The 23,022-nt window shown below is 35.8% G+C and overlaps 1 protein-coding gene and 1 non-coding gene across 3 annotated transcripts; both read left to right on the top strand.

Annotated features, from left to right (window-relative positions):
- Positions 1-484: 484 nt before the first annotated feature.
- Positions 485-18,914, top strand: LOC109029881 (uncharacterized). 2 transcript variants are annotated; one of them, XM_019040579.2, is made up of 15 exons: positions 485-754; positions 2,012-2,101; positions 3,132-3,281; positions 3,920-4,027; positions 4,594-4,709; positions 6,008-6,211; positions 7,112-7,224; positions 8,019-8,188; positions 8,659-8,795; positions 10,875-11,025; positions 11,811-11,965; positions 12,633-12,773; positions 13,300-13,539; positions 14,097-14,333; positions 15,863-18,914. In XM_019040579.2, the coding sequence occupies exons 2-15, from the start codon at positions 2,074-2,076 to the stop codon at positions 16,049-16,051; spliced, it is 2,139 nt and encodes a 712-aa protein (XP_018896124.1). In that variant the 5' UTR covers positions 485-754; positions 2,012-2,073; the 3' UTR covers positions 16,052-18,914. The 2 variants fall into 2 exon arrangements, with proteins under 2 accessions (XP_018896124.1, XP_018896123.1); XM_019040578.2 differs by having other exon boundaries at positions 486-754; positions 3,917-4,027.
- A 1,582-nt stretch (positions 18,915-20,496) lies between these two features.
- LOC109029800 (uncharacterized) lies at positions 20,497-22,771 on the top strand. The gene is made up of 2 exons (XR_011900704.1): positions 20,497-20,796; positions 21,248-22,771. It is a non-coding gene; the product is annotated as an uncharacterized protein (transcript).
- Positions 22,772-23,022: the final 251 nt, after the last annotated feature.

Here is a 23,022-nt window from a genome sequence, read left to right as displayed (position 1 = left end):
TTTCATATATTACAGTCAGGTCTGAACTTTCATTTTTTTTTATATAAGCGTTACACGTTTTTTATATAAAATGATCATTTAGATAACAGATATGTTGGTTTTATACTTTTTTTAGAAAAACAAAAATTTGTTCTGCTACTAGGGTTTGAGGCGTGAAACTTAGAAAAATACTGATGTAGTTCCCTTCCTCTTCATCAGCATAAAGTGTGTTCAATTGTCTCTCTACGGATACAAATTCTGGAGTCGTTGGGCAATACTTTGCTTTTGCTACTTATCGACTCACGCAATCTGAACTGAATATTTATTCTCATCAGATTGAATATCTTTTCCCCTTTAAGAGAGAATAGGTAGAATAAGATAGGGAGTTTTCCTTTTCCTCCTGCTTGCGCACTTCAATAGGTACACGCAAAAATTTAAATCTTGGCGGGCAACCCGCCATCTTGAAATAATTGATTGACCCGCCTTCTTGCCCCTTCCCCACCCGCCAGTCGGCGTCGTCTGTTGTCGTTATCGCCATTTTGATTCGAAGGCTTCCGCTGTCCCTCATAAAACCTGACTTTTAATTTAACATTTATCCCAAAATTTTCTGAATCATTACTAGTATTTGCATTTATCTGTGAAGTGATTTCAACTGTTCTGCTAAAATTCGGGCCGTGAGGCTATCGTTCAGCGTGACACCATGTGTGTAGTGCAGCGCCTTCAGTGGCCGATTCGAAGAAAATCTTGCTATTGATGCCCCCTGTATTTGAAATCCGTAAGTAAAAACTGTAGATAAATCCGGCAGACGGCGTTTTGCATTATTTTGATATCAAAATCCACTACCATTATCACTGGATTTTCTGATAAGAGCAATCGGATCGGATTCAAAGCTTTCGTCCGCTTATTTTCTTTTCAAATTATGAGGAAACTTTTCATTGAATAAAGTATTCATGGAGCCATGACCTAAACTGGATCTCAGAAGTCTCCATCATTGCCCTTGTCTTTGATCATTTTTCCGAAGAACGAACTCACTTACTTTTACCTCCGAAGCTGTTTAGTTTGAATGTTCGCATATATCATCAGTCTTAAATTCCCCGGAACTCACCTTACATTACAAAAGGTGATGAAGATACGTAAGAAATAATGTGGGGAACAGTCGTTACCAAAATGGTGATAGGGTCAGATGGTCACATTTGGCTGGCTTGTGTTGTCACCCACGTATCAAAGCTTTTGATAATGTGTATTGCATTAGCTTCATTAGAAGAAATCAACCTGGTCTCTTCTCCGAAAAGTGTGAGTGAGAGTGGGCCTGTTTTTTATGGAACTTCTTGACCTATTTATGGTCAGAACCTAACCTTTATCACTTACATCTCCCAATGTTTGAAGCATCTGCTTTAAGGTCACTTACGAACAATAGAGCCACTGGACGTTTTGTCACTCAAATACTCTGATGTCTCCAAAGAAGGGAACTCACAGTCTTAGTTACCATTTAGTTAGTGTAATTTTTACTTATTGACGGCAGCTTTGCAGTTATGTCAGAAGGAACTACGTATGTGACACCAGTAATTACGAAGTTTAAAGACCTGAAGAAATGGTGACATATTCTACAATTAAATCCAAGTTGTTTGATTGGAGTCAATGATGTCTGAAGAGTCTGTCCGAGATCAGAAGACTCCTCTTCCTCTAATCTCCTTGTCTGAAAGCGCTAGTCATGTACGATTCAAGTTTTGCTCACTCGGATCATGATCATACCCTCATTTATATGTAATACATATTTGTCTTTTTGCTAGCCAGACTCCAATGTACACATTTTCAGCTGTGAAAAACTGAACACTATCTTCACAATTTTCCACTATTCCATGGCTGTAAAGCTGGATTACTCCTCGACTGTATTGAATTTTCATGCTATTATATTAATGATGGAGTAAGTGTACCAACCACTTGTCTTTATCCATCCTCATATAGTTATGTTCTTTCACCTTCCGCCTTTAAAATGTTATTAATTTTTCTCCTTGTATCCTTTGCTTCCCAGGGACTTGAATGAAGAGTTCCAAGAGAGTTCAATTTAACGTTTAAGGAACACAAAACATAAAGATGGCGGTCACGAATCCCAAAACGTCATGTAAGTATCCTGGTGTTATTTTCAAGCAGGAATTTATGAAGTACCTTACATCATGAAATTTTTTTTTTTTTTCATTAAAATTAAATGTACTACTGCCCCTTACAGGGCATTAATTACATAGGTGTTAACTCATACTTAAACTAATATTATAAAATTTTGTTTTTAGTTAATAAACTACATTCATACCTTGACCTACGCTTCTCATTATGAATGAATGATTTTACCAATAAATACAAAATAGAAAACAGAATAGGTACACTGGCTTCACTCTGCTAAAGCCAAAACTTGTGCAGAGAGCAGTCAGAATAGAAATCTAAATAGATGGTTGGCCTAGATGGTTTTCAACTCATAGAGGTTGCAGTGGAACCATTTCAAAGAACCGAGTGTTCAACTGTGTCTCTAAATCACAAAGCGTTTCAGCGCAGCCCATTTGAATCGTAGATCAGTTAAAGGAGCTGTCTGGCCAACAAAACATTTGAATCAACAAGGAGAGAGATGAATATTTTTTTCTTTAATTATTAAAAGTCCTCACTCTATTGGATTACAATTTGAAGAACCAATCGTCCAGTCCCTTCATGATACGGATAGATTTGTCAGTCCTGTGAAATCCCATTATTTGAGGTCTCCCTGTAACAAGATTTTTTCGCAAGGATCCACCCCTCTCCTCTGAATTAACAGATTTCAAATTCATGAGTGAACATTGTATAACAGTCATATCAAATAAGGGGCTTGGTGGACGAGGCGCATTACTTAGTGGCGTTTTTTAAAAAATTGAGACATTTCAAGTAAAACTAGTCTTAATGCATAGTCTGTAGAAAGTTTGCTCTGAAATTCCAATTTTAAGTGTCACAATGTCAGTTTGAACTTTCTTCCCGTCCTAAGGATCCATGTAATTTTGAACCTTTCTACACGTATTTCTTGAAATAGCAAAAACTGCACTTTTGCGCCTTGTCCTCCGAACCTCTCAAATGTGCTTATCTGAGGCTGAAATCCAAATTTTTGTTAACCAAACGCTTCTCTTGATTCACAGCTCAAGGAAAAGTTGAAGTGAAATTAGAAGGATCTCAAGAGGAGGAGGTAGCAACGGAGGGCGAAACGGTGACAGATATACAAAATTATCTTGATTCGTTCAATAAAGAAATCCAAGGTGGAGAACCTTCCACAATCCAAGCCGCTGCAGGTAAGCAACTCATTTTTCTCAAGTTCTTCTTGCAATTTCAGGCTTCAAATATGAGACATCAACCGATGGTAATGGTAAACACATATCAACGATGAAAGTCCGCAACATATCTCGTTTGCGGTATCTGAAAATCTCCGCCTCTATGTTATTTTTTTACAGGAGAACAAACTGACATCATTCCTTGAAGCTAATGCCGAATTTTCTTTGCACAGAGAAGAAAAATCACTGCAGTTTTAAAGAATTGCTGTTGAATAGTTTTCCGTTTAAAAATAAAGTATGACAGGAAGTCTGCGACGTCGTCAACCGAGTGATGTGATTATTGACTTACCCCGTCAATATCTTGTTCAAAAGTTGATATTTAGACCTTTTGTTATGTAATACGTTTACTTAGTGAAATTTTGAAGAAAAAAAACATGTTGTGTAGTGCTTTAATTCATACCTCGTATCGAGGTCCACTATTGCTATTTTAACACACTACCAGGAAAAATTGATGTCAAGTGTTACCATCTACCCCTCTAAAATTTTCTACTGAATGGTCAACAATTTTATTTTCCTAGGAACAGTTCTCCTTGTAGACATGTCTAAAAAGTGATGTACCCATTCAATATTCTTCTAACTGTGCTTGTTTTTTCCAGAAGCGCAAAATGGAGCCCCTGAAGGAACCTACTTTGTTGATTTGTCAGGGAATTATTGCTATCAGGCAGGCAGCACTGAAGACGGAGCACAAGTTCTTACAGTTGTTTCTGGTGAGATATTTTTGCGATTACTTTTTCCACTTCATAAAATTACACTATTTAACCTGTCCTAAATTAGCAAGTAACCCATATTTTTTAAAGTCTCTTCTGTCTTTTGAGTACTGAGTTTGGCTCATCAATAAATGTTTTGAAATTTGCACAGTAACCCATTTCAATATTTGTAAATACTTTGATCAAATTTTGGGAAATTATATGATCTTCGTACACTATAAGAGTTGCTCAATACCGATCTGAACTAGAAAAATTATCAAAGACAGTTGTTTTTCAACCCCTTTAAGTCAAAATAAAGTTCTGGCTTTTTGAAAATAAAATTTGAAGAAAAGTTATTGTATATATTGGTAACTTCTGCAATTCAAAATATTGAAGATAGTTTTTCCTTTTCATATTTCAAAATGAGTAAAAAATTATCTCTCTAACCGTAACACCTTTCATGTGATCTCTCTTTAATGTGACATTTTGTTGACTCAAAACCCAAATAATTAAAATGAAATCCTTGCTCCCTTTTATTTTAAATTGTCGAGAAATGATTTTTTAATTCAGAAGAATATTTCTTGCAGGTGTGGCTGATCCTAATTCAGGCGTGGGCTCGGTGGTGACATCTGAACACCAACAGTATGTTACAATACAGACAAGTGGTGAAAATGCCGGCTCAGGCAATTCAAATGAAGAAAATGTAAGTCACTTGACCCATGAGCAAGGGTGCAGATTGTTACAGCCCTCCATAATTTTCTGTAATGTGCTGGGTTTTCGCAGAAAGGACATTGCTACGTGCGAATGAAAAATCTGTCAAATTTCTGGATTATTTTTTAATGTGTGCCTAAGTTGTGTTATTCCACATGACTTGTAAATCTGGGAAAACTTAAAAGAAAAACAAAAATACCCTCAGCCTCCCTCACAATTTGGTCACAACTGCACCCACGTACGGTTGAGAATAATTTACATCCCTGCCCATGGAGCTCTAAATGTTTTCTGCAAAATTTAAGCAGAGTAATTCAATTTTAGAAAGAGAGGTAAAAGATGAGCCTAGCATAATCTAATCCGCAGTCTTAAACTTATTTGTTGACAAATCGTGATGGTTTCAATGATCATGAAAAAGACTAAATTAATCTTTGTGGATAATATTCAATGAACTTTTTAATTTTGACATCATTCTATGCCATTATCATAAAATTGTTTTCTTTATCAATCTGTTAAGGATGATCATTGAAGCAAAACACTTCTGGTAGTGATTTTATGTACATATTTCCACATGAAAATTGATTTTTAGCCTCATGATTTATCAATTTTTATGCATTAATTCTACGCATTATTTATATGTAGGTCCATCCAGAAAAATGACTCATGTCAAAAACTGCTACTCTGCAGGATAGATAAAAAATCGCCTAGTCTGTCCAAAAAGCAATATTATGGTGCAGTGAAATTTATTGATATGCTTAATACGATCAGAGAGAGGATCTAAAAAGAAATTTGAGGTATCTCTGTTTTGAAGAACAAAATAAGTGGAAAAAGTAGAGTTATACCATTTTTCTAATCGGTCACTTTTTAGTAACAAGTTGTTGGTATCATTGCAACACTTAGCGAAACAAAATTTTGTGATCTACTTCAGTGCTAGTTATCACTAGAGATAAAAAAGTCTAAGTATTTTTAAATTTTAGCAGAACATAATATGTCCTTACAATTTTGGAGGAAAAAGTAATAAACCTGAAATGAACCGTTACAAGGCAGTCTAAGCTTCAATCGCTTCTTATACTTCTAAACTTTTGCCAGCTTCCGAGAGAACTTATTGGTAAAGTTGAAGTGACAGTGTTATTGCACCAAGTGCACTTTTACGAGAGACAAAAATAGCCTTATCCTCATACTCCGTTGTTTGAACATTATTTTATTTTTTTTTTTTAAAAAAAATATAAAATAGTTCAAATAGCTCTAATGAGGTTCAAAGTGCCAATGTAACGATGTGATTCTCTTTTTTAGATGCAGCTGTTGAGTGAGAATGGTGACGCATTTCAAACAGTGACGATAGTTCCATCAGAAACAAACCCTGGTGAAGTGAGCTACGTTCTGATTGTGCAGCAGCGAGATGACGACAAACATGATGACAAAGATGACGACGAAGACCAAGATTTGACTGTTTACGACTTTGACGATGGCGAAGAACCTGGTCCTGTCAGTGCTGCTGTAAGTGACAATATCTCATCAATAGTATTCATATTCTGGGAGTACAAGATCCAAAAATTTTGGCCAACCTGGTGTTTGCAAAAATAACACCAAGCTAAAATTACATTTTGGCAGTAAACAAATCAATCAGCTATTGAAAAACAAGGAACATATCCTGCAGCATCAATTCAGTAGTATAGAGAATATTTCAGAACCTTCAAAATGTCCTTCGTTGTTCTATGTTTTGGTTGGCCTCTGTGTCAAGTATTAGCCTCTTTATTAGCATATTTATCAGAAAGTAAAAAATTAACTGCCGTGAGTACCGTTTATTATTATCAAGGTTAAGAGAATCATTTTTTGTGGAAAGAACAGGCAACAGCTTCTTACGTACAAATTTTGCCGCGTATTATGATCAGGAGTACACATCTTTATAAACATTGAGCCGTCGTGAGAGCTCATTTTTGCATGCTCCTTTAATCAGTATCTTCCCAGCTGTAATCAGACTTGTATTGCGACAGAGTCTCATGATTCATGAATTATGATTTAAGTGCAGTTTTTCAGGGTTCTTTTTTTCACTTGCACTGTAGGAGCAACTTCAATTGAGTGCTGAAGAGACTCGACCATGATAGGAGAAAACAATTTTAGCAGCTTTAGATGAGCTTCCGAATAAAACTCAGCGGGACACTGCCCGGAAGTGCAAATATTGCGATCCTCTTGGTCCTTTTATTTTCATTGTCGCTTTTTGGATCAGCCGTTTAAAAAATCAAACTTGCCTTGCCAAACCTGACAACATTAAGTGGCGCGCGCTGCATTTTTCAATGGTTAAACTTAATATCCATGGAGGAGTAGTTGCTTTGAAATTAGATAGTTCAGTGTTTTTGTAATTTCTCCCGATAATCACAGCTACATTTTTCTTTCCAGGAATCTGGCGATGAAGATGATAAGTCGAAAATCATCAAGCTTACCCCCAAAAAGTCTCAAACGGTTACGCAAGCTCACATGTGTAACTACTGCAACTATACTAGTCCAAAAAGGTGAGGATTTTGACCAATGCAATCAGTCATCTAAAAATTTTAAAGTTGAGAGGTATTTTTTCAGGGTGTCCTCAAATCTGGAAAACTGGTAATTGTCAAGAGAATTTCATCAGGTCAGGCAAATCAGGGAAAAGTCTGAAAATTTCATGAGAAAAACAAGAAATTTGAAAAATTAGGAATTTTATAATGTGGAAAAAAATCAGTGCTGTCAACATGAACGTACTGATCCTGAGTCTCAATTTAGTAGGGTACTAGAAGGAAACTAATCTCAATGAGGAATTGCAAGCCATTGAAAGATTAATGTTTGGAAGAAGATTGCTCATGTGCCTGTCATTTGCAGCAAAATTAATTAAAAAAGATTTTCATTTTCAGCTCTAAGCATGTAAAATTGTCTATGTGATGAAAAGTCAGGAAATTTTCATTATTTTAATCAGGAAAACCTGGAAAGGAAATTTTTTCCTACTGAGCCTGTAGACACCCCGGTTTTTTTTACTTTTTTGATGTCTTCCAATGCAACTGTGAATCTCATTGAAGGCTTTGACGATTTTAGCAATGATGCCTATGGTAATTTGCGCCTGAAAATGTAATGTTGTGATTTTTTCCTGAGCTAACATATTGTCGAAGTTACAAGGTTCTAGTTGTGCGGGACCTGCCTTTACAACCAGTCATGGGGCTCCTATCAATTCTGAGTTGAAGCAACAGTACTCGAAAAATTCACTCCTGTGAATGTCACAATCAGAAAACTTTTTTAATTCATCTTATATTGGTAGTAACAATTGCATCCTTGTTATCAGGTATCTCCTATCCCGTCACATGAAGTCGCACTCGGAAGAAAGGCCCCACAAGTGCAGCGTATGTGAGCGAGGTTTCAAAACACTAGCGTCCTTACAGAATCATGTCAATACCCATACTGGTACCAAGCCACATAGGTGTAAATTCTGTGAGAGCGCTTTCACTACCTCAGGTGAGTGCCTCTATGTCTTTTCCCATCGGCTAAAGTTTTGTAAAATAATAATTTGCATTATGAAATTCAATTTTTATCAACTTGGTTGCATCTGACTCCCAGGGATTTTTTTTCTGTTTTTGAACTGCTAGAAATCAGGGTGGGTCTTAAAATTTGTGGCGTCTTATACAGGGAGAACTACAGTAGTTGAGAAAGTAAAATGCAAATTTTGCAAAGACAGAAAATGAAATTTGTAAAGTGGGAATGAGATAAATGGAGAAAATGGTGGGAAAAAACCTCAATCCTCCTAAAAATAAGACTTTTCTTTTGGAAGTCCGCAAGTATTGCAGCAATTTTCTACTTTTTTCCAGTTTAAAACATATGCATTTCTCTATTGCTTCCATAAAATTTTCACGTTGATTTTCATGGAAAATTTTTTCCGTATTTGTTTGATTTCACTGTACTTATTTGCTGTCGTTTACGTTTTTCAGGTGAATTAGTAAGACACGTTCGATATAAGCACACTTATGAAAAACCTCATAAGTGCACAATTTGTGATTATGCCAGTGTAGAGCTGAGCAAAATGAGGAATCATATGAGATGTCATACGGGTGAAAGACCTTATCAGGTTTGTACTTAAATTATTTATTTCTACCAATGAAAAATCCTCACTTAATGTCCTCGAAGGCCTACCTTTTTTTCGATATCTCAATTGGATATCAAGGTTTGAAAAACCTTGGAAGTCAGGGAATGGAGAATTTGCATGCAAATTTTTTATTTCTTCATCTGAAAGTGCTTAAAGAGCTGATCTCACAGTATTTTTTATAATTTTTTTCTGATATGGGAAATAGGATTAAAATATATTTAAAAGTGAGGAAATGCACCATCTAGTGACATCATCTGACGGCATTTCCCATTTGAATACACTTATTTTAGCAGATTAGATCATTTTGTTGTATCTTCTCCAATAACTGTTCAATTCATGAACCAAGGGTATCCTCGAGTTCAGTTCACTCAGTAGTTTCCACTTAAACATGAAATTCATCGAATTTCAGACACCTGCAAATTCTCTTTTCATGGTGACCTGAAAAATTAAAGGATTTCATAGGAAAAGTCAAGAAATTTGTAAGTGCCGCATTGACTCGGTAACTTTACTTAGTCGGTTAAATTGGAGAGTGGGCAAACAACTTCCGAGGGCCATTTTTTATAATTTGAATGTCTAGGTGCGCAAATTCTGTCCTAAGTTTATTAACAGTCAGCATAATTAAAAGGTAAAAATCCAAGTGGAAGTTTTGTTCCAAGGTCGAGAGGAATTTGAAATGAAGGAAAAGCTAAAATGATCCAAGGTAAGTGAAACAAAGGTATGCTCTTCCCAACCCTGCCGGCCAGAACTCGGCTTTCGGCTCCGCCGCCAGAGCTGTGGGGCGAAGTTTGAATTTCAACAATTTTGCAGTCTTGGCGGAAAACAAATATAACTGTCTGCTGTTGATTAAAACGAACAAATTCAACACAAGCAAATTCTTTAAAAATGAACATTCATTTGCTTTTAGTATGGGCCTGTTGCAAACTTTTGCTAGAGCAAAAATAAGAGTTGTTTCTTATAGATAATGCCTCAAAAATCACGATGAGCGCATCGGCAAAGTCTGAAATGCACTCATAACTTTACAGTCTGCGTAAGAAATTTGCGGTTTTTTGAGCTTCCCGCTTCAAAAGCGATACTACGGCACAGGTGAACATTTTGTAAAAGGAGTCGTTCCATCGTCGGCAATACTCATCATGGCCGACGCCAATCCGCCAAAACACGTGTGATGGGACGAGATAATACCTGAACTGGATTAGACCAGATAACAATCGGCGTGTTTTAACGTTCATGTTTTCCACGCCCGAATTGATTGACCTTGAACTCTCCTTGAATCACGCGCGGAACTGCGCGCAAGCGTCGGCCATGATGAATATCGCCGACGATGGAGCGACTCCTCTAACAAAATGTTCACCTGTGCCGTAGTATCGTTTTTGAAGCGGGAAGCTTAAAAAAACGCAAATTTCTTACGCAGATTGTGAAGTTATGAGTGCATTTCAGACTTTGCCGATGCGCTCATCGTGATTTTTGAGGCACTATCTATAAGAAACAACTCTTATTTTTGCTATAGCAAAAGTTTGCAACAGGCCCATTTTGGCTGTTTTTCATTTTTATCAACAGGAGGGGGTCATATTTGTTATAGGCCAAAACAGCAAAATTTTTGAAAAAACTTCGCGCCACAACTGTAGCGGCGGGAACGGAAAGCTGAGTTCTAGCCAAAAGGGTCAAGAAGAGCATACCTTCATTTCACTTACCTTGAAAATGGTCAGGAAAAGGTCAGGAGATTGGAAAATATCTAAATCATGGAAATCCTGCATCAAGCAGAATTCATACCACCACAAAATATGCTGGAGAAACTTAGATCTCTATAGATTATGCCTTTCTATAAAATCTTTTATTGTGTGTCTTTGTCCTACCTGCTTATTTACGTCTAATTAAAATTTTCAACTTGTAAAAAACTGAATCTGTTTCCAAAAATAGAGCGTTAATTACAAAAACTTTCACAATAGTGGTTTCGTAGCTTTTGAAAATCAAAATTATACAAATTTTATGAAAAAACTTTTGCGAACTTTGCTGCTATGCCACCTCGTTGTTTTCACCTAATTTTTTTGTTATTTATGTTTTTAGTGTCCACACTGTACTTATGCAAGTCCAGACACATTCAAATTGAAACGGCATTTGCGAATTCATACTGGCGAGAAACCCTATGAATGTGATATATGCCATGCCCGATTCACCCAGTCAAACAGTTTGAAAGCCCACAAACTAATCCATAGCGGTACGTTTACTTAATTGTTTGTGTATCAGAGTAATTAATCATGGCCAGTCAGTAGCTTTTTTTATGTCAATACTTTGGCACTAATACATCATGTTTCCTCCGTAATGTTTGCACCGCAGCGAAAGGTTGAGGATTACAAGAGAAACCTGCAATTAACTGTCTTGTGATCACATTGGTTTATGGAAAGTGCACAATGTATAACTTTATACAAACTCATTGCCCCAAACAAAAAGACTGTAAAATATTCAATGGACTTCAAAGCTCAGAAAGACAGAAATACAAAACTGAAAAAAAATTTCAAGTTAAGAGGATGAGTGGGTTGGGGTATGAACCCAGCGTTGATGAGTGATAAGATTAATTAGACCGGTTGCATACCCTAATTTTAACAAGTTTTTAGTGTTTATATATAAATTTTTAACGCCCGAATTTACTTTAAGTTTTGGTCTAATATGAAAATGTTTCATGTGACACGCACCCATGATGCAGATTAAGGAGTAAAAACATTTCTTAGCCTGAAGATGACCTAGCAAGCCAAAATTCATCAGTAAATCAATATAAACAACAAAGGTCATGAGAAAAAAAAAATGATACAACATAAAGTCAAAAAATTTCATAACGATGAAATTCCAAAGGAGTTGGCTTTTGTGACAGAGATCATTCTTACGAAGAGACAGATCCTGCCTGAACAGCTCCTGCGGCTTTTTATGCCCCCGCGCCACCTTTTTATAACGAAAGAAGTGGGTTAATGCGTTGTCTCTCATCTTAGAAATATTTTTCCTTTGCAGCTGGTGATAAGCCTGTGTTTCGATGCGAGTTGTGTCCGGCCACTTGTGGAAGAAAAACCGATCTCAGAATCCACGTCCAAAAACTCCACATGTCCGATCATCCTTTGAAATGCAAAAGATGTGGGAAGCAGTTCCCTGACCGATACACATTTAAGGTGAGAGCTTGTAAATCGGTAGTCTCTGGAACCTTCGGTTCTTCTTAATGCTGCCGCTTGGGTTTGAGCCTGCCTGCATTTTTTTCTAAATTGGGGGCTCAAAGAGCAAACGCAAGTGAAAAGATACTCTGCGGTCAGTTTTCTTGTGGCATCACAAAATTGTTTGCATTTTATTTGCCATTTGAAAAAGGTTTTTGAATTTTGGTAACTTTGAAAGTCTTTTTCCCTTCTAAAATTTGATTAAATGAAAAAGGGGAAAATGCACGCATACACCGGCCCCATTTGTAAGGCTTATCATCTTTAAATTTTTCATGAGATTCATTTCTAAACTTCTTTGGATCAGTCTAATCAAAAATGCATTTTTACAGTGCAGATGGTTACCTTGAAAAATTAAAATAATTTGCAGAGTTAGTAATGTTAAGGTTCAAATTTAAATGAAAACAAGAATGTGAAAAGAGGCATAAGTCAGATAGAGTAAAAACTAACCTCTGAGTTGAGCGGGAGCTGGTATCCAGACAAGGAAACTGAAAAATTGGTCTGAATGCTTGTATCGTACTTGTTCACCTGAACTTGTAAACTCTTCTTTGCCCATAAAACTGATGAAAGTTTAAATTTTCAGCGTTTTATGTAAATTCAACTGAAATGTGGAAATTTTTTCTTGATGCAGGTTCATAATAAATCGCACGAAGGTGAGAAATGCTGGAAATGTGAGCTGTGTCCGTATGCCTCTGTATCGCAACGACATCTTGAGTCACATATTCTAATCCACACAGATCAGAAACCTTTCCAATGTGAAATGTGTGATCAGGTAAATATTTTTTACTTTATTTTGGTTACTTTTTATCTTCGTTAAAAAGAACTGACTCCTCAGCTCTCAGCCTACCACAAACTTCTACTAAAATGATATCTGCAGTAATAATGATCACTCTGCTTCTGTTTGTGCAAACTTAAAGTTACTTATAATCAAATTGTTATTCGATTTTTAAAAACTCCTCCTGAATTGAATCAGGAAAAAAGAAAAGAAAAAATGATAGATAAACTTATAACAGCGGGATGATCGTATCTTTGATAGAATGTATCATTATATATTTTTACAGAGACAAGTGTTTGAAGCATTCTCCTTTATGCGTCTTTTGGTAAGAATTTTGAGGAGCCATGCTCAACTTCAGGCAAATCTCAGTTAATTTTATTTATTTTCATGGGAAAACCTCCATATAAGTATCTAGAGGAGATTAAGTAGTCTTGGCTGCTTGTGAAGTTACAAACTTTCCCTCCTTGTTTTCTACATCGTACAAAGTGATAAACAGTGACTAACGATACAACAAATTTTTCAGTCATTTCGACAGAAGCAACTGCTTAGGAGACACCAAAACCTTTACCATAATCCTGCCTACGTCCCACCGCCTCCAAAAGAGAAAACGCACGTCTGTCCTGATTGCAAGCGTATGTTCAGGCACAAAGGAAACCTCATTCGTCACATGTCCGTCCACGACCCAGAGTCGGCCCAATCAGAAAAAGCTCTGGCTCTCAAGCTTGGTCGGCAGAAAAAGATTCAAATTATCGATGGACAACAGGTATGAACGATTACAGTGGTTACTCATTTCAGTGGTTTAGCAGGGTCCGAGAACCTTTGAAGTTGGACAAAATTAGGGAAGTTCATTTGAACTCAAGTCTCGGAAAAATCTAGAAGTCAGGGAAAAAGGGTTATGTAATGTTGAGTTTACAGGTTATGTAAACTCAATTTATGGGATTATAATGGACTGATGAATTGATCTGTTAAATAGCTAATTGGTCAATTGAAACCCTTGAAGGAACTGGAAGTTTGATTCGTCAAATCATGAAATCCATTAAATTGAGGTCTCACTGTAAATGAAATCATAGCATTTCCCAGGGTTTACGTTTGGATTATATACCAGAAAAAAAAGTAAAAGAAAATTGTTAACATGCTCTTAATGAAAAGATTTTGAAATTTTTCTAAGATTCCAGGATAAATCAGGAAAACAATAAAAGTTTCCAAAATAGAAAAACGTCAATGAATATCATCAATTATACATATTCATCACTTCAATAGATTTCCATAAGAAACTTGATTAAAATTATCTGTATCTAATGTTGATAAACTTTATTTCAGGTGGAAGTCATTCCAGACGACGATGAAGAAGAGGAAGAAGAAGATGAGGAGGACGAAATGGACGAAACGGGCGAGTTGTCAGCCGGGATGGGCCAGCAGGTCATGCAAGTTGAGGGCGCTGATGGTCAGCAGTACGTTGTGCTCGAGGTGATTCAACTTCAGGATAGCAATGGCGATCCGCTGGCCGTCATGTCACAAAATAACTACGAGTCGCTCCAGAATATGACTGCGGATAAGGTGAGGAACTGAAACTCAATAATATGACGACTTGATTTCCAAGTTTTGTAGTCAGACAATGAACCTTCCTGTTTCTTGGCTAACGGAATTCGTGATTGGTTTTGTTTCATGAAAAATGGTGACCGTTCTTAGAGTCCCTTTATACCCAGAGTTAAGACAACTCACTTTTGGTTGGGCTGAAAGTGGCCTAAAAAAAAATCCAATTCTGATTGGTTCTCGCTCATGGAGGCCGAAACGAGTGCACCAAGATGGCGGTACCTCGAATGTGAACAAGAATAATGAAAATATTACCTAATAGTGGTTTATCAAGAGTAAATTGTTATTGCCATCGATCCAAAATGAAAATCGATTAAGAAATTATTCACAAACCAATCTCATTTTCTTTTAAATTGATCAATTTGTTGATGTTGTTGTTTTTGTGTGACAGACATCGCAGGATTCCTGATCCTTATCCCTCAATATCGTTCGTTTGGGTGCACTCGTTTCGGCCTCCATGGCCAGCCAAGGCCGGCTGCCAGTCAGCTGATAATCGAGTTGTCTTAACTCTGGGTATAAAGGGACTCTTACCGTTTTATGACTTAGCTAACAAAGATTTCCAGTCATGATCGAACTAAGTTCAATGTTCGAATCCGAGTTACAGAATTTACAGCTGTAAAGCCAAAAAATGAACTGAGAAAAAATTTCCTCTTACAAGTACAGTGATAAATCGAAAATTGATGGCTTAGGAGCAATACGGCCCATCTGTAAACTGACGATTTTACAGCACCTAGAAAAAACTTGGCAATTTTTGTAATTTTGAGGTTAAATTTGCTATTACTTTATACATTCTAACATCATTACAGCACTTCCATGCGGCATTAGAAAAAAGTGAAAACCTCGACTTGAGCATTTTGTGCTGTAAAATTCAGCAAAATTGCCAACTCATTTATGTCACAATTGTCAGTTTAGCGGTTTTGTTCCTTAATCCTCAAAATGCCAGAGAAACTCATACTAGATGATTTTAATTTTATTTTATTTTTTGAGTTGGTTGTTAGACTGAAGAGTTTCAAAGGGCTTTGTGGAGAATACTAAGAAATTTGGCGTTGGCTAAATTTTAATATTATTTGATGTAATATTCTCTTGAGCACAGTGAACCTTCAAAATTGCACTTCCTATGTGCTAAACTTGAGATAAGCAAGTCCGCAAAGTGAATTTTTCGGCATGTTTCCCTGCAATATCTAATAAAAATGTCGTAATATCGTATTATTGATCAAGCAGATGTTTCGTTTTTTTGCAGGCCAGATAGATAAAACAGGTGAAAATAATTAAATTCCCCTGAATAATAACAGCATGCGGCATAGTGTCCAGACATCTGTTATAAAATGTCTGTATTTAGAATGGTTTCCTTGTTTGCCACTTTTTCAAACAACATTATCAATTCAAACTGTCAAGTAGGCTTTTTTCAATATTTAGTGTTAACAGCCAGCTTGCCTGGAACATAACATAACTGAGCTCCCAATTTCAACCTCTTGTGTTTCTTTTCTCCCCAGCATAATATGCTAGAGGACACGAAAGTCGGCCAAGAAGTGTTCCTGAAGATCAAAGCGAAGGAAGAGGCGACTACAGCAGAAGACAACATGGAGAACTGCTTTGGTTTTGACGAAGAAGAGGATGAAGATGGGGTGGAAATGGAGACTGAAGAAGTTACCACTGAGCAAGCTGAAGTAATCATGCCATGAGATTTGTAGATGACGATTGGTAACCGGTCGTCATGAATGTGATCATTGATGAATAGAAATTTGTCAGTTTCTCTTTGATACATTCTTGCAGATGCTGGTGAATTTTCAATTAGTGCATCGCCCAATCTACTTGGTTCATAGTGGGCGAGACTCCGCCCTTCGTTGACCCCTAGTGAAGGTCAGTCGTTGAGAAAATGAAAAGGCTCTTCGACCTCTCCTACAGAAAATAAAAGAGACATTTTTTAATTACTCTGGATTCTGAAGATTGCTGTTTTTTGGAAGAGAATTATGCTCAAAAGTAGTACTACAGAAATGTTTTTAGGCAGTAAGAGTTTATCTTCTATTATTTTTAAGATAACTTTCGAAATCTTTGCAGTTTGTAAGAAAACTCACACCGCTTGATCAGTATCTGCAGCAGTGGAAAAGATAGGTGTAGGAAGAAAAAAGTGAATTAATGTATGTTAACTCAGCGGGCTGATTATCGAAAGTTTAAAGCAGCCCGATGACTGGGCATCACTGGCCAGTTTTTTGTATCATTACATCTTTAGATGATATCAATAGTCTAATGAATCAAGTAACCAGGGAAAATTCTTAAAATTGGGTCAAACCGATTTAGTCAACCTTCAATTCGTCTTGTTTTGTAAGTAAGTATTTTATTGAAAACAATTCGTTTTCTGATCAGTCTGGAGTATGCCTCCGTAGTAAGTCATAAAGCCTCCATGATTGGTCAATGTGTAGAGCTTGTATATCCAATTATTGTACAGATCAATTTTTAGTGTAGATTTGACTTTGTTTATACATACTTGAACCCTTGTTTGTATAGTGTCTGTAAAAATTTTGCTGTTGTCTCTGAGAACCGTCCGAAATTTTTCGGGCAGTTAAGTTGTGCAGTATTTTGGGAATGACAGTTGTCTAAACATATATTAAAGCCGAGGGTGCAGATTTTTTTTAGGACTCTCGGAATCCTCTTATTCTTCCCAGAAGTGTTTTCAATCCAAATATTTGAAAAGATTTCACTGAAAATTTGAGAAAAAGCTTGTTTATCAACTTGCTATTGAGGAAATGGCCTCAAAGCTTTCAAGTTCATACAAGATCAATGACTCCACAATTCTGCACCCCAGTTTTTGAAAGCTTGAATCGCTTCAGTGTATATTGTTGTGTAATTTACCTTTAACCAAAGAATTTTAAATATTTTTCTTGATTAAGTACGCTTTATCAAGCTTTTTCTTTGCACATAAATAATAACTGATTTGCAGCTTCCGTTTTTGTGAGAGTAAATTTCAGCTAGCCCTTCAAGCGCTGGTAAAAAGAAGGAACCAAGAAAAGTTAGAGGTAAACATTTTATGAAAATTTTACTTGCAAATATCCAAGAATCCTACAAGTAGAAGGGAAACATTTTTTTAATTTTTTTAAACCATTATTATGAATTTTTTGAAGTTCTAAAATTAAGGGAAATTCTATCATGAGAAAATAAAACCTCTATTCTTAAGATGAATTCCTATATTAACTTTGGAAACTGCTCCTCCTTGAGATGCAAGTTGATAAAGCGCGAAGTAACTCTAGCTAAAGCCTCTTTCTTCTTTTTTTCTGTAATTTTAACTAATTTTGGACGCAGTTCCAAACAGCTGGAAATTAATTTTTTCCAGTACAAATTGCACGGCGAGAAGTGTCCCCCTTTAATTAGGAGGATTTTAAGGTTTCACCTAACCTTTCGTGATACTTCAAAACCAAAAAATGCATCATCTACTGTACAAGATATTGTGCATCAAAAGGAATTCTCCTAAAGTTTAATTTTTACCTTCAGTTTTTTTGAAATCACGCAACAGTCCTTGCATATAGGCAAGAGTTTTATTGTGGTCATCATGTGCGAAGAAAATGCCAAAATTTAAAATAAGTACGAGACATTTTTGAATTCTTGCATCTAATTTACCTCAGCCTCTATTCAATCTGTAGATAGAGATACATTCATTCTTTCTTTACATGGATAGTGTTAAGAAAACGTGTCACATGTACATCAAGAGATTTGAAAATAGACCTATGTCCAAAAGTGTAGGACTGATGTCATAAGTTAAATAGGGACTTACACAAAATTAGGGGCCCTAGCATTGCAATAAGGTCACATCTGCATATGGAAAACGTTCTATGTGCTCACTGCTCAAGGCCACCCAAGTGGTTATTAAATTTTAATGTTATGTCATGTAGGGTTTCTATTGTAGAGCTGTCCCAGTCCTTTTTTCCATACGACTGAATGTAACCCAAATCTTTCTGCCTTAAAAATCAGTTCTTTTTAAAAGGGCTCAATGTAGATATGACAGGTTTTCTTAACGCTATCTAAATACTAGTTAGGTTTAAAAATTTGGTTTTCAGATAATATTTTTTATGTTTTTCCTATGCACAGTCTCCAGCTCTGGTAACAACTTATTTTATGGTTGAATCTTATTTTCACTTATTTTATAATAAATAGCAACCGTCTTGATCGTATCTTGTTGGTGACGGAAGCGCTTTACAGTAAAAATATCCAGGGTCGGATTAACATTCATTTTTTTTTATTATTTTTAAATCAGTTGATGTACTTTTATGTATTATGAGTTATAGAAATTTTTGTCAAAATTTGTACCGTATTCAACAAGTTTGAAAAAAGTAGACAAATTTAATCAAGGAAAGGACCTTTCACTAGATCTTGGTTTCTTGTAATAGCACTTTTAAATGATTGTTTTTCACTCAAGCTAAAGTTATTGTACAGTCAGTGTCAAGTATTTCTATGTTCCAGCTCCTATTCATGTGAAACTCTTTCTTGTCTTGCCCTCAAAGTATTGTGACGATAATTTTCTTCGCCATAAAATAATTTTTGTAAATCTTGAAATGTTGTTATGATTATTTCAACCTTAGATTTTTATTTTCTATTGAGTGCTCGGTACTTATTCTCTTTAAATGAATCCTTGATCTATATTCTTCATGAGAATTCAATTTTGATGATTTCACATGATATATTAACCTCACTAAGTGGATGATGATGCCTTTGTATGGTGTATTTTTTACTCTAACACTCCCAATGGAGATAGGAAGCATTGTCTTTGAAAAATGTGAAGAATCAAAACTCCATCATCATAAGAGGTCTAAAGGCACCTCGAGTAAAAAGAACTCGATCGCTTAGTGCGAAAAATGCATATTTCAATCACAATATCGAAGAACCTCTAATTATCTTGTGTTCCTCCACTAGAAAACTAATTACGATAAAATATTTCACAACAACTTCATGTGATTTGTATAGAGTGAGCAAAACAAATTCAGTCACAATATTATACTGTGGCTGCTGTTCGTCAGTTTCCCTTTGAAAAGATAATAATTGAGTGGAGAATCGCAGCGTTTGACTTCAGCCATTGGCAAGTAACTTGAAAAAATATGTGTATCCATGTGGCATTTTTTGATGGCCAACATTTTGCGTGTTGGGATGTATCCTAGCAGTTTACTGTTGAAAAGCATCCCAAATTGGCACCGAGGACTTTTTCTTTATATGGCTCCCTAAACAACCATTAGTATTTTTTTCTATTTTGAAGTTACCAAAACTATAAACGACAGTTATTTGTTCTCGGAAATTGTTTTCTGAAATTTTTGAAGAAACTTTAACATTTGCGTAAGCACTCTATTGTCAACACTGAGATTCCTTGCATTTAAGTCATCACTTTCCGTAAAAGAAGAAGAAACAAAAAATTGAAAATAAATACTCAGGTAGTCTGTAAAGTCGAGTCGTGAATTGCTTTATGAATGTGGACAACATACAGTGAGTAATTATCAATTTTTCATCGAATCAATTCTCGAGTAAGTTGAATCAGAAAATATTTTTTATAAAAGCTGCTGCGGCCAGGGGGACCATGGCCCGTCAATTCGAATTTACCGCGCTCATTTGGCGGGAAAACTGAGCATCATCCCTACTTGATGAGGAATCGAAAATTTTCTTCCCTTCTTAGTGAGTAACAAATTACTTCAAAGTAAATTTTCTATTAAGTCTCATTAATATATGCGCCTCTAATATGTTTTGATAATATCATTGACTCTTACCGAGGGAAATAATGTTTAAAATAATAAAACTAAATAAAACCAATTCGCAACAAGGACTTGAAGTTGGTAAAAGTGCATCCTCCTTGTCGTTTGGCGGATGGCGGGATTTCGCCATTTTCTTGTTTACAGTTTGAAAGTCCAAAGTCGTCCGCTGTTTACTGTTTACGTACTTCCTTCATTCTTGCATTTCGCACCTGTTCTCAAGTATAGTGAATTTATTAATTTAGTAGTTACCTCTTAAATCCTCAGTTTACCTCGCGGTGCTTCGTGCCTCTTCTTTAAATTTACTCTCATAATCACAGACACCGAAGTTCCCCGTCTTTTACTCTGGATCAGCTGATTACAATTGTCTGATCATCACTGTAGCACGTCTGTTTGGGCAAGCTTCCACTCAAGAAGGCATTTTATTTACACTCATCTGATTATTGCTCCACAATCATCCTTTGATGAGAATTCATTTAGTCAGTCACTATTCAAACGCAAAGAAAAGTACCTACTTGACCCGGGAGCAGCAGGTGGCACCTGTTGGGTATTTTCATTCATTCTTACTCGGAGGGCTGAGGCAAGATGAACTTCCGATAGAGTGTACTCTTAGTAATTATTTTGTGTATTTCAGAGTGTGAATATCAATCCTACGGAGAAAGAATTGCTGTAATATCTTCCTGTTCATCGTTATTTTGCTGCAGGTGATTTGCGTTCAGTTGTGTGGCTCTTCACATCAAAGAGTTCATTTTTACCAAACATATTCCATCGCAGCATCTTGATTTTCACGTAGACTGTTCTGATGAAATTGCATTAACAGGAAATGGATTTAAGTTGCTAGATTTTACTAGCCAACCCCTAAGTTCAAACCCAAAACCCTGGCAGAGATGAGCTGAGGTAACAAGTAATTTATGATTAGATCTGTCTCTTAAGCCTATACTCAATTCATATGGGTCTAATTTTCTCAAAATAATTCGAGCAAAACTCAGAGTCCGTCATGATGCAGGATGAACTTGGTACAAATTGATGTACGAATGGATTTAGGCTTCTATTTGACCACTGCGCTTGCTAAAAAACAGCAGTAGATGATCTCCCTTGTCTACGTTTAAAATTTATGGATGCTAATATCTGCTCAATTTTGTTGTCCTTTCCCAGATCCCTTCAGCACAAAATGGAAGGAACCTCCAATGAATGCAGGCAAGAAGAATTGAAACTGAAGCTGAGAATGATGCGGGAAATTGCTGCTGAGAAAAGAGCTCAGCGACAGAAAGCTGCTCGGGAACGAGAGAGACTACGCCGCAAACAAAGAGAACTTGAGAGGAAAAGAGCAGCTGAATTGGGAGAATCGCTCACTCCGAATTCAAAAGCAAAGAAACGTAAGTCACCAAGTCCAAAAATCAATAAACCTCTTAAAATGTTTGGAGGAAGGAGAAAGACAGAAAGGGAATCGTGGATCGAGAGGGAAAACAACCGTGCTATCAAAAAGGTGCTCATTGCTGATGAGCGACAGACAAGAGCTGAGCAGAGACATTTGCGGAAAGAACAGTTAAACTCTTCAGCAAGTATTTAATGAAGCATAATATGTGAATTATAGTTTATTAAGGAGAATTTCCATCTTTTTTTGGTTGAGTTTTTTTTTTGTTGTCTGTTGCTTGACTAGGTATCTATGCCAGCTCGATTGAATCTCGATCAATTTTCTCTCCTCCAAACCAATTTTTTCTGTCAACCATTTATGACATGCCTAGCTTTTTCTCATGTTCAATTTATGTGTGTTCTTGTATTTTTGTTCTATTTCTTTGTAGACACGCTCTCTTCGCATTACTAAGTTTTACGTTCAGCAACTCTTTGTAAAACTAATTTTTTTGAAGTTACCCACTTGTTTGTGTGAATTTTTTCTTGAAACTTTTGATAATAAGTTACTTGTTTGTGTGAATTTTCTCTTGAAACTTTTGATATAAGTTACCTACTTGTTTATGTGAGTTTTTTCTTGAAACTTTTGATTAGTTACTTACTTGTTTGTGTGAATTTTTTCTTGAAACTTTTGATGCTGTTGATTAAGGTGGGGTTCTTTTTTAAATTCTAAATCCTACACTTGTAACTTTAAAATTCTAAAACAAAGCAATAAAGCACAGAGTACTGTCCAAGGAGGAAGGGCCGAAATTCTCTTGAATTTACTAACATTTATTTTAATTATTTTTTATGCTTTGCGCTACACATTTCTCACAATTTTGTCGGTTTAAGTCATTTTAGCAAGCACTTTATTTTTTATTTTTCCAGTCTGAAGTAGGCACTCTGCTTCTCAGTCAATTTTCCTGCTGTTTGTTTTTTTGATTAATTAATTATTATCAATTATGTTTTCGATAAGACAGGTATGCTGAACCACATTAACTCTTAAAAGAACTACTTTGTCATGCTTTTAAGAAAACAGGTCTCAAAATCTATGCGTTCTACAGCCAAACAACAGTCATCCCAAAAATTTTCAGATTTGTCACAGTATAACCATGAAATGATCTTTTGAATTGTTTAGCTCTAAATGTTTAAGTTATCCACCTTCTTTTTTTCTTTCTCAAGTTTTCCTGGTACTCACTTATCTCAAAGATTAAGTTTATGCTCTTTTGTTTTTTCTTTTCGCTTGTTATTTAATAATTTTTTACATTAAAAGAATAAATTGAAAACTTTGAGTTTGCTGGTTTTTTTTTTTTTTTTTTTTTTTTTTTTTTTTTTTTTTTTTAAATCGTAAATTATAATTATTCTACTGAAAATATTTTAGAAATTAGTACCCATCGAAACTTAGCAAGAGAAGAAGAAAAAAATGTTTGAAAAAAAAACTATCAAAAATTCTTATCTGCAGTTTAAAGGTTTGTATTTAGTTTCCTTAATTTTGTATTATATCAGAATGCTGAAGAATTTGATAAAAATTGCCTCAAAAC

The sequence above is a fragment of the Bemisia tabaci genome, chromosome 10 (assembly GCF_918797505.1).
Source record: "Bemisia tabaci chromosome 10, PGI_BMITA_v3".
Lineage (NCBI taxonomy): Eukaryota > Metazoa > Arthropoda > Insecta > Hemiptera > Aleyrodidae > Bemisia > Bemisia tabaci.
Note: the sequence above shows the minus strand (reverse complement) of the source record. Positions and strands in the feature narration are given on the sequence as shown.

Coding starts and splice junctions, on each gene's coding strand:
- LOC109029881 (XM_019040578.2), top strand. CDS start 2,074: ATGGCGGTCACGAATCCCAAAACGTCAT. Junction 8,189..8,658: donor GAGCGCTTTCACTACCTCAG/GTGAGTGCCTCT, acceptor TACGTTTTTCAG/GTGAATTAGTAAGACACGTT. Junction 11,966..12,632: donor CTGACCGATACACATTTAAG/GTGAGAGCTTGT, acceptor TTCTTGATGCAG/GTTCATAATAAATCGCACGA.